This window comes from Anser cygnoides, chromosome 16, assembly GCF_040182565.1.
Source record: "Anser cygnoides isolate HZ-2024a breed goose chromosome 16, Taihu_goose_T2T_genome, whole genome shotgun sequence".
NCBI lineage: Eukaryota > Metazoa > Chordata > Aves > Anseriformes > Anatidae > Anser > Anser cygnoides.
The window spans coordinates 5,500,179-5,516,950 of NC_089888.1; the positions used below are offsets into that span (position 1 = coordinate 5,500,179).

The 16,772-nt window shown below is 38.3% G+C and overlaps 1 protein-coding gene across 2 annotated transcripts in view; it reads right to left on the reverse strand.

Annotated features, from left to right (window-relative positions):
* Nucleotides 1–2,734: 2,734 nt before the first annotated feature.
* VAPB (VAMP associated protein B and C) overlaps nucleotides 2,735–16,772 on the reverse strand; it is a 30,609-nt gene continuing 16,571 nt past the window's right edge. Inside the window, exons 3-6 of one of the 2 annotated variants that reach the window (XM_066978402.1) lie at nucleotides 10,031–10,134; nucleotides 7,870–7,950; nucleotides 6,374–6,427; nucleotides 2,735–3,981 (exon numbers count right to left, since the gene is read on the reverse strand). In XM_066978402.1, the coding sequence (XP_066834503.1) occupies nucleotides 3,823–3,981; nucleotides 6,374–6,427; nucleotides 7,870–7,950; nucleotides 10,031–10,134 (398 nt within the window). In that variant the 3' untranslated portion in view covers nucleotides 2,735–3,822. Of the gene's footprint in view, nucleotides 3,982–6,141; nucleotides 6,319–6,373; nucleotides 6,428–7,869; nucleotides 7,951–10,030; nucleotides 10,135–16,772 lie in introns of both variants that reach the window. The other variant, XM_048074650.2, reaches the window with a different exon arrangement.

A 16,772-nucleotide genomic window follows, 5' to 3' on the forward strand; every position in this document is an offset into this window, starting at 1 on the left:
GCAGCAACTAGACACCCTTAATAATTTATTGGTGAGAAGAAATTCTAGCAATTTGTGAAGCAAGTTTCCAACTTTATCGCACTACCAGCATTTTGGTAAAAAGTTAACATGGAATACCATTACCAACCTATTACAATCCTACATTTTTAGAAAATTACATTATGGTACATCAATCCCTCTCGACGTGACATCCATGGTATTAACTTTCTCTGTGATCCCTAAGGCTATTTAACAACAGCTTGAAACAGGGGGCCCAGCCTGCACATGCATTGCTATAGCTGTGCATTCACACAACGACGGCTAATGCAGAGCAATAATTATGATCACTCATGCACAGAACATTTACTTTAAGGTGTGACTTTAACTATTTTCACAGTTATTTTTTCATTCATTTCTCAGTACTAGACTTCAAGCCCTTTTAGCCGTCTGTTTGTACTGTGGACCCAAAGAGTGCAGTCAGGAGCGTGAAGCTCCACACAGAGAAGACTTAAGCAGCTTCTACTGGCTCTTCGAAAATTAACAGTAAACCTAAAAGAACAGTACGGACAACAACTAGATTAAAAGTAATAACTTGGTTTCTCCTATCAGTTTTCTAATATCTGGTGTTATGTGAAGACACCGGACAATATTGCTATTTATAAGCCGTGTGTCATGCATAACTTCCTGAGATCTACAACGCCCTCCAGAAGAATTCATTTTCTATGAATACTTCAGGAAAGCATTTCTGATGTCATCAAATAAAGGACGGTTTGTAAGAGAACAAAGTGGCTTTAGAACATCCACCCAATATAGAAATTATTTTTGCAATATATCCACAAACTGGCTTTTTATGAGCCTTTGCAAAAAAAAATATTTTTAGTTTTCTTTCTGTCGCATATGAACGAAGGGCCCAGTCAGACAGACAGGCAATACGGACTCCACTGATCAGTCATTTTATTTTAAGCTCAGCAAAAGCAAAGCACTATCAATACAATTCAGCGCTACCGTCTGTTTAGGCTGTTGTCAAAAATGGTTAGGAAAGACCTCTTTTTTTTTTTTTATTTCCAAAATATAAAAAGTTCAGTTTAGAGTCTTGTTTTGGACTGACAATGTGGGCCTGCTCCTATTGCTGACTACGGTTGCTATCAATAGATCCTTACCTACCTAATGTCCCTTGTGTGTTGGTCTCTAACTGTGCCTTTGTAAGGCACCAAGCAGAGCATGAGAGCATTTTTTGCTGCATTTCTTTGCAATCCTGGAGCGCAAACAGAAACAACTTTGCTCGCAAATGACTTGGAGCTCCAAATTGTCACAGATCACTGAGAAGTGTGACTATTGAACACTGGAAGGAGGACAGACATTTTGCTGACTTTCCACTTCATCTAGGAGCTGCCCATGCCAAGCCAACTTCAGCAGCTAACTATGTGTAAAATTTGCCTGGCGCATTATTGCAGATATACTCACAGGAGACCAGTTTAATGCTTCGATCCCTCTGCCCTGCAAAGACAGCAAATTTTTTTTAAACACTTTTCTGAGGGTGTTTTTCGGCAGAACAAAGGACTCAAAAAAAAGTTTATACTTTTTTTTTTTTTTAAAGAAAAAAGCCATTTAGGAATTCAGCTGTTCTGATAACATTCTTAGCTAGATAAAGATGTTTACAGCATCTTAAAAAGTACTGGGTAGTTCAGTCTCCCTTCAGTGAAGTTTTTCTCAAATACATTCTTCAAAGCCAAGAAAACTAATTTTGCACCACTTACATCACTTTTCTGTCTGAAAAGGTTCTTTTACCATGTTTCCTGGGAAAGTTTTCATTAGCTTCTACAGCCCAGAAAGCATCTTTTTCTTGATTGGTTCTGCCCAATTTGTCACGCTGAACTCACGGCTTCGTTCTTTCCAGCTCATCTCCCACTTCCCTGCCCTTTGCAGGCACACCTTAATTGCTTTGCCCCTTCCATCCCGAGCAGACAAGAAGGCACTAACATTTTAAAGGAATAAAGACAGACCTCTTGTTTCTGTTGGATCTCCTAGAGGTACTTCCAGAGTTGTGTTCCTAAGCCGAACATACCAGCTAGCATTTCCTCCGAGTCCATTTTCTTATTAAAGCTCAGATAAAATTTCACTTATTCGTACTTGCAAAGCAAGAAACCCTTGAGAAACAAATGGAACAAATATAAAGGTCAATGATGTAGGAAGAGTATAGTAGACAGACTGCCACCCAAACACCTTTCTCAAGGAATTGCAGGAACAATACAGGAATGGAAGAAGCCACTTCTTACAGATGTATCATAATCCTGAAGGGTGTTACAAAATTTTGTCAGCAACAGTTTCTGAACCTAGCATCTAGGATTACACACAAATTCACTTGCTCAAAACCTATTTAAACTACTGAAGTCCAACACACTGAGTTTATGTTTTTTGTAATAGAAGTATGCTTAGAAACAAAATTACCTTAGCTTTACTTTCAATACGCTATCAAGTGTCTTGACTACTGAATCCAACTAAGCTGAAAAACGAGGAGTTATGCAGTACCTCAGCAGTCAGCACAGTTACTGCTAACACCACATTTCACGGTAAATCAGTAAAGCATGCTCAGGATGGGGCTGTTTAGACTGATTTTAAAATTAGGCTGGAAAAGAAAAAATTCTTCCTGAAACATGGCTGCTAGTTTCCTTATGCCATAAACAAACTTCAGTTGACAAAGAATATTGTTCCCCCCCCTGAAACTGAGAACATGACAAAAGTAACAAAAGAAACATTAATTTGGGGGCTTTATTTAATTTCTTTTTTTCTTTTCTTTTTTTTTTTTTAGATGCTACATCATCAAACAGGATTGGTCTTTTTACGGCATAGGACTAGTTTACTACTAATATTTTTTCCCCTAGATAGACTTATTTACATACAAAAACAGTTTCCTGACCACTGTTTCTCCAATGCTCGGATGATCAAAACTCCCAACAATTTACGTGTAGTGCCCAAAACACCAGGAGGCAGAAGAATCTTGCATCACTACAGCAGCAGTTTTTTAGTTCTAGTCACTGGCTTTAGAACAGGTGTCTTTTCATACCATATAGTATTAGTCAATTTTGTGACAGTAAGGAAACATGAGATGAAATACATTAAATAAGTTAAATATGCATTAAACATCTCTGAATAACATTTTAATTCAACTAAATGAACCAACAGCAATGTAGCTTGGTCCCTTCATGAGAACAAGGCATTGACCTTTATTCCAAACGAGCGTCATACCAGTCAATATACGCCTCTTAATGATGCCTAGCACATTCAGCATTGCCACATACAATTCTTCTCAGCTTCTCACTATTCATTTAAGTGCCAAAAAATTGGTAACTTGCACAGAGTTGAAGACACTGACAGAAACTGTTAAATTTATGAGCAGAATGGTGGATTAACGTATTTTACAGAAGTTATCAACACCTCCTGCCTAACCCAGCTCCAAACATCCAATAGGGCCAGCTCCAGCAGTGGAGGAATAGTTTTTTTCTATTTTCCTTTTTTTTCTCCCTTTTTTTAAAAAGAGGTAATTCAGCAACATGTACCAGGGTCTAAGAATGTTTAAAATGACATATACAATATTCCATTGTAGTGTTAAATCATGATTTTCTTCCTGCCTTCATCACTGAAGATTATTCTCTTTCACTCACTCATTCATTGTACATTTTAAACTTTCTAGATTATGTTACATAATATTTGTGCAGGGGTAATTTAAAGGCAAGACCTGTGAGATGTCATACATTAATTTTTTTTAAACATTGTTATGAATAAATTTAATCCAATGATATGGCAGAACCATCAAATCAATTTACAATTTCCAGCATGCTGCCTCTACAAGGCTATTTTTCCTATAATTACACCAAAGACAAAGAACAAAACCACCAAAGCGAGTAGTCTGGAGCTGAGCCCTTCATCCTTCACAGCAGCTGCAGAAGCAGATATGGGGTTGTTTGTCTGGGGTGCCTTCCTCATCCGAAGTCCATCTTCTTCCTACATGAAGATAAATTGCTTACTTCTACTGGAAAAAAAAAACTTTAATTATCCACCTTTTTTGTATTTATTTTAGGTGTGAATAATAAAATAGGGGAGCACTAATTTACAGCTTAGAGTTCCATTCGCTAAATAACCCCAGGAAGGAGAGGAGTTCTCTGTCTGCTTGATTGGCAGAGAAAAAACTACATACTCTTCAAGGTTTCTCCTGTTGGCTAAGGTAATAGGGGAAGCAATGAGGAAGCCTGCAGGAACACTTGTCTGAAGTCTGGAGACAGGTCCAGAGCATTAAGAGCAATGACGAAGGGAATGGCATGAAGATGCTCGTCTTGCTCTGTAAAACTGAATATAATGCTGTTGGGGAAAACGTTTTAAAATATAACTCACTAAGACAGGTTGTGAAAAATATGCAGCTTTAAGGGAATTATATTCCTCATTCCCCTAGTGAGATTTCACAAGCAAGTTTTTGCCAGCACTCAAAGAGAAAACTATTTCCTCCACCATAGTAATACTAAAGTTTCGTCACAAAACTAATGTTAACTATTAGGATGCTCTTTTGGTATGAATTTGACAGCTCTCTTGATTTAAAGATGCATGACAGAACACATAATAACATCATAACACCAGATACTATCATTTCAAGTGGAGACAACGTCCTACACTTCTTGATCTAAAGTGTTGTGCAGCACAGCTGGGTGTTAGCGCGCTCCATCCCACACACACGCACATCACTTTAGGAGCTGGTAAAAAGCAAGCCTTTTGTGACCTAACTGGTATACAGCTGAAGCAGTAGTGTTAGGCTTTTTTACGTGACGCACTATGAGAGTGCAAAAAGTATAAGCTATTGAAGCAAAAGCCTCCAGTCTATACATAAAAAAAACACTCCAGAAATAAAATTGTAATAAAAGTTACTGCAGCCTTAAAAATTGACAGGTAAGAGGAATTCAAATGCTTTGTCTATGTGAATGTTTTTCCACTTTTGAATTCAAAGGGGCAACTCATTTCCTTCAGGAAAATATTAAAAACCATGGACTACCTGATATCTCATTGCTGGAACAACTCATCTCATTGGGAACAGCTAACTTTTTTTTAAAATAAAAAACAACTACATGGTAATTTTACTGCTAGAAAACAACATTTTTAATTTTAAAATTTAACTTTTCATTTTAAATATTTAAACTTCACCTTGAGCGAGATCTACTCTGGCACTGACAGCACCTGGTTGCTGGTGGTAATTTAACATTGTTTTCTGACCTTTTACAGATATTCCTAACACTTCACTAAAGGGAACAAAGATATCATAGTTTTAAGATGTTACTGAAGGTGTGAGCTCAATTCTAGATAACTCCCATACCAGATTTACTCAAGACTGACTTGTTAAAAAAAAAAATAATACAGATAGCATTCATAGTACTGGGAGACACTGGCAAAACCAGAACACAAGAAGCTAAGCTTATGTTTTAGCTATACATGTATGTTATTTCTATGAGCAAAACAAAATTGTTTTACAAATGTTTAAATAATTTCTTCATGCACCAGCCAGCCATGCAGCATCAGAGCTGACAGAACAGAGTTCCTTTCATTGAGGTCCAGTGCTCACGAATTTCAAGTTTTTATTGGTGCTGTTATCTATGAAACTAGACATTTATAATAAATGAAACTACTGCATTTTTTTTCCAGCATGGTGATAAAGTCTTCTGTTTGGTTTCACAGTGATGCGCTGGGTATGACAGGAAGCATATTTCCTTTTAATTTGTGTTACTTTGGTCATTTCAACTAATGTTATAGGTGCAATTACTTAAAACTTAATATTAGTACAACATTGCCCTCAAGCTCCCATCAGTTTGAGTGAACATGGCCAAATCCAACACTAAATTATTTCAGACTCAGGAAATTAGATGGGAAAAGAAAAAAAAAGAATGTGAATTTATTACTTTGGGTTGCTATCCAATCAGTTTCTGACTTCATGAGTTGTAATATTCCTTTATAAGGAACCACTGATTTCAACACTTTTTTCTGACTTTATAGGGAGAAACCTACACTATCTTTTAATTGATAACACAATAATAAAATATTATGCTAAAAAGAGGTAACCAAGCCTTTCAGTCTGAATCTTCTAATTCAGAAAAGGGGTAAACCTGGAAAAAAAAATCTCTTTACCTTAAACTGTTTATTCTCCTCCCGTAACCTCTGAACTTCTACTTGAAGCCTCTTATATTCTTCCATTACTTTCTTAACTTCAGAGTCATCCAAAGAAGAACTTATTGATTTAGACATTACAGAGGAATCTGTCTTTGTTGCAGTTGTGGATACAATTTTATTTATTTCTATGTCATGCTGTTAAAAAAGGATAGAGTGATTTTTGGTTAGCTATTAACACCACACCACAAACCTGATACTTAGGAGGAGAATCAGGTAAAATTTTCTGCGCACACTTGCAACGTGCCTGTATCAAAAGAAATAAGCAACATTTTTCCTTCTGCAAGCTTCACTTCCCCTTCCTGTTTTTCCACAGAAAACACCAGATCAGCAGCTATAAGTGCAGACAGAATGACCCCTAGTTTTCAGTCGTGTAAAAAAGGAAATATGTCCCACCATGTCCCACAGTAAGAAAGGGAACTTGAATTATTTGCTCACACTCTGCGTATGGAGTCCTCGTGCTCCCCTCACCTTTCCCTCTCCAAGCACAACACAAGCAGCTCCTCCAAGAGCCAGAGTATTGCAAGGCACCACCCAGCCGCCCTGCTGCAGTTCTCTCTTCGCTCCCCACAGCTATCACCTCTCCACCTTTCTGTTTTTCTATGGTGATTGAGGAACTTTTAGCCCAAATTAGGAAAGAGAAGCTGCAGAGCTCCAAAGCCCCCTCCTTCTCCTGGCTTTGGATCCTCTCTGTTCTGCACGCCGGAGTGCAACAGGCCCGGCTCTAACAAAAACAAACTGCTCTTTCCCCACCCAAACTGCCCCCAAAGTCTTAACATGAAGCTTGTATTTATAGAGTCATAGGAACTTGTTACTACTTGTGCTTTATTTTGCTCTAATAAATTTTAGGCATTATAGAAAAAAAGTTCTTTCTTTCCTTCCTCTTGTCACACCTCTAAATGGGAAACACAAAGTATCCTGGCCTAATACAGAAGCACCTACTTTTAGAGCAGGTGTTCACTCTTTGGAGCAGGTAAAGAAGACAGTGAGACCACAACAGTGCAATTTTAACACCACTTAATTGTAAGCACAAGCTGCCCAGTGCAATACATAGTGCTTGTGCCTTCAGTATCTGCATATTAGGAAACACCCTCAGTTTACTCAGTCTGTTACAGCTCTACACTTAATACTACATACTTCCTTTAGAAATTGATCAGTGTGTTCATAGCTCTAACAAACAAACGATCCTACAATATTATAGCTGCTTATTGCAATATAACCCCTAACTGCATTATTATTTTTTTTTTTAAATCTTCCTTACTAGGTGTCTACCAACTTACTTGCTAAAACCAGTGTTGTATCAAGGAAGCAAAAGGGGAGTGCTGGACAGGCAGATTTGTATTGTTCATGGCTATTAAGCTCGGAGCTTACGTGGAAGCAGTAATGAACACCAATCAGCTTTTTGTTCGTTTTAATATTTTTATCCTACGTGACCTTTCATTCAAAAAGATCAACTCAAAGATTTCCTTATGGCTGTGTTGCATTCACGTTGCTCAAGTTAGCTGCCAGTAATATTAAGTATTACTAGGATTTAAAAACATAAAACCATTTAAAACAGGGATGCAATCCAGACGGTGAAACAGAGGGTTCTGTCTTTTGCTTATATAGCTGTCTGTACAAACATGCCATTTTACATGATTTACTGTGGTATTAAGTTAAGTCACACAATATGCAGCTGAAAATACTCACAGGCTTATCATTTTCCGCTGGTAGCTCAAACACACACCTAAGTTTCGAATCCATGAGTTCCTCTGGTTTTGCCTCTTTCCACTGTAATAATTTAATATTAAACAGAGTATAATAAGACATATGGAAAATGTAGTGTATTGTATAAACAAATCACATCATCTCATGAAAAACTCCACAGGTGTTTATCATGTTACCATTAACCATATACAGGACCAAAAATGAAAATCAAGTACATAATTGAGTAGTATGTTAAAGACCAGACCCTTTAAAATAAATAAAATAATTCTAGATAGTCTGAAACTTTCACAGGTAATTTATGAGTGAACTGGGAAATGTGTAAAAGTAATTAGCATAGACAGGGGGAGCTATGGTCCTGATTTAAAAAAAAAATAAAAAAGACAGGAGGGGTATATTTAAAGGAAGGGAATGATATTTTGCACCTGCTTATGTTTCAACATCAACGCCTAAACGATAACAAACGTGCTACAAATCAAAATGGGTAACTCTCCCTCTCATCCTTCTTTGCTCTTCAATTAGAGAGTCCACCGTAACAAAATTTCTTTCCAATATTTTTAATAGGGATTAACAGTTATAAATCTATGCTCAATATCAGCCATAACCCTGAACTGAAAAAATTGGTTCATAGTAGTGGTAAAGAGTGAGAAGCGTCCACACTTTATGTCCTGGAGTGCTCATGCTTCTCCTCACTTTGACCATGCTTCTGGTAGCATGGTACAGCTCAGCACATCTCAAGTAGGTGTCAAATTATGGCTAACCCCTGTGCAACCTGAAGAAGAATTTGACCCATACTAAATAGCCGAATCGTACTTCAACTCTTCTGTGGCTGAAGTCACAATCCTATTTTGAGCTTGTTGGCTGCTGGGGACGTGTTGAAAGCTTTATAGTATTCTAGTAATTTGTCTCACCTGTTTATCCAGAATAGGAAGATATTTGGAGAGCAGTAACAAAACTGAGAAGTGATCAAATGTTACAGGAAAAGAAATGGTATTGGTCTGAGGAGCTCTGGAAAACTGAAAGGACCGTCTAGATCCTTAAAAGTAGTTTTGCTAGCAGAATAACATTTTAATTTAATGAGTTACTTTATACCATGTAGAGTTAGAAAGAGATGCAGACGGGATTATTCTTCTAGTGATGCAGACATTTCATTACTATTGCTTTTTCTCCCACTGGATCTTATTTTAAGGTCATTAAACAAATACAGTTCCATAAATCTCCTTCTAAAAGGGAAATTCTTAACTCTACAAAGTGCCTCAGCTTTAAAGAGCTGTTCAGAAGACACGTATTGTAAAGACTACTGTAAAAAAAAAAAAAAAAATGCATTCTGAGGTGTTTTTTTTAAGTTAGACATATACATCCAAACATACATAGAGCTGTATACGTTAAAGAATAAAGGGCATTTTTTCTTATTTATTGTGTCCTCAACAGTTACTAAATGTTCTGTCAAACTAACAGAAGCTAAACCAGAGAAAGCTTCCTTGTAGCAGCAAGTATCTCATTGTTATGAAAAACCACCAGACATACTGCTTTTTTCCTTTCTTGGTCACCTTAACATAGCCAGACATCTTATTTCTACATATTTTTGTCCTTCTTTACTTCAGAACTTACATGCTTCTGTTACTCTCATTTGTAATCCATCGGACAAGATCTATAAGGGCAGTTCATTTAAGCCACAACAGTAAGGATAAAGAAAAATTCAATATTTGTAAGCCATCCTCCCAGTTCCTACTAGGAAAAGGAGCTGCTCAAAGGAAGACTCAAGAGGCATAAAATATAGGAGATGCCACAGACCTGATCCTTAGAATACGTAGTCCAAGTTCGCCTTTTTTAAAAAAAACATTTTTCATATAAAAAGTTACAACTACTTAACATGTCTCATGGCTTGGTATCCCATTACTGACAGCAGCTTCCTAAGGAAGCAACCACAGACTGTTGTGCTGTGCTGAAAGACACAGTGCTGACACAAGAATCCTGAGGCTTCAGATAAATACAGAAAACCTCACCATGCCCAGGGATGGAAATCTAGTCATGCTTTCAAGGAACATTCCAGTGTTGTCTGCAACAGGCTTTAAGCAACGTGGTAAAAGGTCTTAAAAATTATAGAAACAGAATTAAATTAATTAAAATTGACTTCTATACTTACTACTGCTTCCATATCTGAAGTATCAGCTGGAGCAAACATAGACTGAACCATAAACTTGTGTTTACTTTTCTCATTAGGGTCATAGTCAAAAGGCTGTAGCATCACTGCAAGAAAAAAAACACATTATGTTAACATTGCTTGGATGCAGAGTCATGCACTGATGATACAGTTAACAGATTTGAGAAATAAAGACATTAAAATGACTTCAAGCGTTAACTCTCTCTGACCGAAGTAGCAGCTGAGATCAGGAACTTCCTTCAAAAAAAATAAAATAAAAAGGTAACAGAAACTGACTTCTTCAGTCTGCACAAATTTTTATCTTGAGAATTTTGGAAACGCTGATCACGATACAATATTCTGTACACGACTATGGCAATATAGTAGTAGCAATTTATAGTGAACAGGATAATTTACATATCTTCTGGGACAGAGGGAAAAAATTCTCAAAGAAAGCATCATGTGTCTTTCCTCCATCCCTGGGGCAGAAGCAACAAGCTGGCATTCTGATTAGTTGCACAGTGTTGTGGATGGTTCAGGAGAAAGGCTACAGAGGCAGGCAAAGAAAGATTTTAAACCTTGAGGATTCAGAATGCAAATTTCCTCTACAAAGTAGAAAAATCTCATGATATTTATCAAGTACAGCTACTTCCCTTCCAAAATAAGTTGCTGAAAGTTTGTTAAAAATACAGAGCTGAAAGTTTATGGTTAAATGAGAAGAACTATGTTCAGGGGGCAAAGAAAAAGGAAATATTGGGCAGGGGGGAGGGAAGGAATGGTATGAGAAGGGAACGAGTGCATTAATTTATTTTTTTTTTTTTTTAACATGTTGGGAATTTCCATGGCTTTTCTTTCAATCAGTGGTCACTTAGAACCTCTACGTTTTATAAATGACACCTGGATATTCAACAGTGATATTAACAAAACATGGGGCTTGCTTCGAGATCAGACAGCACAAAATGTAAAAAACAAGGATTTTATACAAACTTGTTATTAGACATTGCAAAAAGCTATGTCCCCTCAAAAAAAACCCACAGATAGTTAAAATGAACCATTTGTGAACTGCGATTACTGCTAACATTTAAAAAAAATGGTGTAAGAATTAAAAATTCACATTTTGTGACCCATAGGCTACTTCAGGCCCTCAATTCAATCACAATGAATATTAACAGTTCAAGAATTAGGATTGCTTTCGAGTAGTAGTGCTATTAACATGTGGTGAAATTCATACGCGCTAATTGCAGGGATTTATAGTATACAAGTGATATCCAAAGATCCCATCTATTACAAATGAAGAAAAAACAAACCAATCTGCCCCTTTCAATAAGCAAAATATGTTACACTTGTGCCATCTTTATTATGCACACAGTCTGTGGCCATCAACAACCAAATGACTTTTAAAGCTGCAGGAAAAGCAAGACAGCCAATTGTCTCAAATATGCTGTGAAAATTATTATACATTTTTAACTTGCCTTGCAGTAATCAAATACTAGTCCAAAATAAATATTTGCATTATCAACAGGCTACATTTATAACTCTTTTTCCAAACAAAAGCGATTGAACTGCGAAAGCATGGATATTTCAACATTGCACGCTACATCACTGAAAAGCAGCAAAAGAATTTCTCGTCCCTTCTGTAGCCACCTAGCTGTTGTTTCAAGCCTACATAACGCTGAAGAGCCAACTGGGTTGTCAGAGCTATCCACTGTTTCTGGAACTTATCCAGACCTGCAGTTTTAACAGTTTGCTTTGCGGAGTGCAACTATAAACTCATTTGAAAATCATTATTTCCCCGGTGGTAGTGCTGAAGCCGCGCTTCAACGCCAAACGAGCGCTGCTCTGAATTCCATTCACTGAATCCTAACAGCAAGCAGCTAGAGAGGGCTCGGCTGTATAAACGTTGTTAGCACTTTATTTTTAGATCAATACACGAAAGCCACATCGACACAAATTATCCAACAAATGTCTTGTAAGCCAGATGGGAAGCTCAAAAATACTTGCTTTGTTCAAAAGGAAACCAAAGCATTCAACATTTATTCACGTACTATCGGGGGTTTCTGTGAAAGAGCGCTTCCACGGATCTGCCCTAATTGCCAGAGGTGGCTACAGTGAGCGCGGCTCCTTTGCTTTGCCTGGAAATTCCATACCTTGCACGAGAACTACATGAAAAGGGCACATTCCTACAAAATATCTTATAAAAATCAGCCTTCTTAGCTGGTCAGAAGTTTCTGACCAGCTGTCATCAGAAGCCAGTGATCCAACAAAATGATTAACGTGAGTTTCAAGTACGCTGGTACCAGCATCCATCAGGAAGTGGCTGGGATATGCATCCCTCTGCCCGCATTGATGGCCCTACAGCTAAGCACCAGCAGCATCCTATCACAAGCAAAACATGCGAAGCCATTGGGAGATCAATGGAATAAGAAATAACATCAGTTGTACTTGCTAGCCCAGTTGCCTTTTCCAAAATTCAAAGGACCAACCTGACGTACATCCTGTCCTGAAACGTTTCCACATAATGGCCACCAGTTTCCTCTCAGGCTCCTGTTACACCCCTTCATTTGTTACACGAGGATCCGTAGATAGCGAAGCAGAGCTAAAATGCTCCTTTTTCCCCAGCGCGGTTTAATGGCAAAGCTAATATCAATATCAAGGGCAGAGGAAATTTGAAGCAAGAAAGTAAGATAGAAGGCCAAACTCTGCTCTAAAAGCCTGCCAGGATCTACCCCTCCCTTCCAAGAGCAGAAGGAACAGAAAAGTCTCCCTGCTCAGATCATCAGCAACCTTCCTCTGCCTTCCATCTAAATTTATTAATGGCTGTTTACTTGGTCTTGGACCAACGCTGCCCTTATGCTTAAATATCACAGAAGGGGAAGAGTCCTTTACTTCCAGTGCATTCCAAGACATCAATCACAGCAACTCCTGGCCTCCTGGTGAACCAACAAGCCAGACCATCAGTCCTCTCTGGGTCAGGCTCCCCATTCATCCTCGGCACCTGTTCCGCCTCGAATTCCTCTCTGTCAGTTACTCTACGTATACAAACACAACATTTTATTAGTGCCTTGGACAATAGCATTTATGCTCTCTCTTCCGTTACCTAGACTGTTTGTACTACATTTGCCCTACTCACAGCCACATTATGTTAACAGTTTGGTCACTCTATGATTAGTCACAACATCCCAATAACCCTCCCAGTTTGTACAACAAGCTTGTAATTACAGCAGAAGTATTTTAGTCTCCAAGTACATGATTTTGCAGTTTTTACAATGAAACTCATTCTGTTTCTCTTACTGAAGCTTTCAAGGACGCCTAGTTCTTGCTGCATATCTTCACCCTCCCAACTTTACGTCATCATCAGGGTTTTTAGTGTACTTTTTGTGCCAGAATTGCTTACAAAAGCATGAAGCAAGCTTAATACCAAACATCATTCTCGAGAAACATCACTGGTCACTTCCTCCTGGTACAGTTCAAAAGCTATCCATCCACCGCAGCACTGCTTACTCTTTAGCAGCCCTCTCAGTAGTCTGTGAATCTATTTGTGTCTTTTCTAGCTTTAATAATGGTTTTCCTATATGACACAGAATGAAATTCTTTATGGTCTGGCTAGATCAGAACTACCACGCCTCACCTTCACACAAACAACCCACGCTGCTACAGGGATGAGCTTCAAGGTCACGGTGCCGGAGGTGAACGAAGGACACCCGCGTCAACAAACGAGCAGAAGCCACTGCATCCCCTTGTTTGTTCCATGTTTACATAGCTCTTTCTGTAAATATTGCAGTAACACTAAAAATTGTTGACTCCTGCAGATCAAGATAGACTCTTCTAAGGCAAGCGGACAAAACCAACCCCAGACTCTGGGACCACCACGTAGCCTTGGGGGATGAGGGGAACAGCAGCGGCCGGTGTCTTAGCAGAGGGTGCAGACCTGCTGTGACCAGAACGGTCCTAAAGGAAAATGCAAACTGCCTTTTCCAACTCAGGCAAGTTTATAAAAGACTAAAAATCCCCCCAAGGATGCCCTCAGCCTCCCCCAGTTTCCAGGGAGCACGTTCATTCTGCGCTGTGCGGCAGGATGCTGCACGCACACGGCACCATCTGTACTTCATCTCTCCCGTTATACACCTAGCTGCAGACTCATCAGCAGCTGCTTATATTTTCTCACTTTTCCCTTGTAATCTATTCATGCCTTTTATTTAGATTTCAGCCTCTTGGGAGCCGCAAAATCAGATATCTTTGTTCAAGTAAGGCATGTTTAACAAAAAACAGAATGTGTGCAAATACCCTTCTCCAAGTGCTTCAGACCAAATGCAATCAAAGAGGGTGACAGCACATACGCACACTTCCCGACAGTTACATAAACTCAGCTGTTAAAATTACATGCCATTATATAACAGGTGAAAACACGGACTACAAACCTGCCATCGCAGCAAGCAGCGCATGCTGACAGAGCCTTAAATGCTGGTATTTAGGAAAAGCTGTGGTACAGCATAAGCAGCCAGTATCTGACACTTCACTAGAATAAGGAAAGCTTTGCTTTTGTAGTGTTTTGTGTGTGTTAAATGAGCCAACATACTAGCAAGAAATAATGTTCAGATGGCTGCCTGTCTAAGGACAGAACACCTTCTCGTGAGCTTGCATTAAAATAAGATCCGCCTGTGGGACTGTATGGAAGAGAGGCAGCCAGTTGCTACAGTGCAAGGAAGACAGAGGCTGTCCCAAAGCCAGCAGTCAGTCCGTAATATTCTAAGAAACACAAATTGTTCCAGAGCTTCAACTCCATTGTGCTTTGGCACTGCATTTTAATGGAGACACAAGGTGCAGTACCAACGCAGTGCCACTGTGTTAAAGCCAGTCAGCAGTTCTCAAGAGAACACGTTGCATAAACTACACACACCCCAATTAGTTTAAGTGTCTGGAAGTTATTACTGAACTATATTCTAATAACGTCTAGCAAAAATGCAGCTAGAATATCCAGGTTTGGAAGAATTCAAGTCCTATTTTTATGCCTTATGTGAGACTTGAATCCCATGACTGAAGAATAACTGATTCAGAGGCAAAGAAAACATTTTCTATTTATATTTCTCTTTATTAAATCCAAAATCATCCCTCTGTTCTTAAGCAGTATTACTCCAAAGCAGAGGTGAAACATCTCCTTTTCCAAGGAGCTGAAAACAATTCTGATCTGTAAGTTAACAGAAAGTCCCCCTTTCAATCCCTCATATCCAAAAGATCCCTTCTGATAATCAGAACCAATGATGCTGCCACCTTCAGTACCAAAATTAAGTCCCACACATGGTTTATAGAAGCCAAAAGCAAGACTGTAATGAATACAACTCTGCTAAAGAGAAATTCACCCACAGCACAAGGTGAAGACAGCTTCTATTTAGAACATTGTAGGAAATGAAGAATTAACATGCTTAAACCCTGAAAATTCTGTAACGTATCTACCTAGAAATTTACATATTAATAAATTAATTACTTAATGTACCACCTGAGGAACAACATGTGTACTGCTTGCATTTTAATATGCAATGTTAATAGAAGGGCTGGCAATTCAGCATAGTTATTTATTACTACTAAGTCAAGAGCAGCATGGAAGTACACCACAAATGTGACTTCTGTAATTAAATATACCAAAGCCATTTGCAAAACTGAATCATAAATCACTACAAAGGAAATTATCAAAAAGGGAAGTTTTTCAAAGCTTTGTAAGCAAGAGCAAAGCATAACTTAGGGTAAGCACAGCAATCTCTCAAAATTGGGTACTTTAAGTCAAGTCTTGGACTAGATCCATATCCTGTCCAGCAGGCTGCTATGAAGAGCAAGGTTGGAAAAGCACGTAAGATGTAATCATGCTGGTAGCATAAGTCTTGTGGTTCACACAAGACTTGCCTACACTATGTACTGCTCAAGGTAGAGCGAAGGGTCATTGTAAGCAGAAGTTTAAGAAAAAAAATCAATGTTGAGCTCAAGAAAACATTTTAAAAAGTATATGAGGTACTAGCAAAGGAAAAGGGCTTTTAATTTTGAAAGTTCATCTGAAAGATGAAAAGAATTGCCATCTTTATAGCATATAGATAATTTGTAGCTAGAAACCATACTAATTTTTTTATTACTTCATTGATTTCAATGCATTTAATATGCTTGCCTGCAGCTAGTATAGATGACAGACAGCTATACTTGGGAATTGTCCATAGTTTATAAGAATTTCGATTCCTCTCTGGAGATCTTTTCCATTTACATATCAGTCATTTCAGAGCTTACTGCATACGTGCTAGGCTTCTCCTGAAGCAGAACCGCTTTGCCTGTCCCACCTGTAGGTACCACAGTGCACCGGTTACCTCCTCACTCTGTGACATTCTCCAGATACTAAGTGCAAGCGAGGTACAATTCTGCAATCATATGCACACTTAATTCGACACAATAAGAATCCCCAAAGACAAAAGACCAGTGAGTTTGCAAATGCAGGCATGTACAAGAAGATTCACATTAGTCTCTAAATACTATAACGTGAAGTATTTTGGGGATCAGTTTTTATTTGGTTGAAGCAAGGTCTCCAAGAACAAAGCATTTAAATATTTTACATTTTATTCATTAGTAACTTAAGTCCTGCTTTTTACATTTTGATTTTTTGAAGTATAAAGCAGTAGTTAGAGACCACAAAATTATTTAGTACATGTTAAGGAAGTTTGGTAAGACTAATGGCAAATCATGCAACCTATCAGTAAGTATTTTTGTTGTG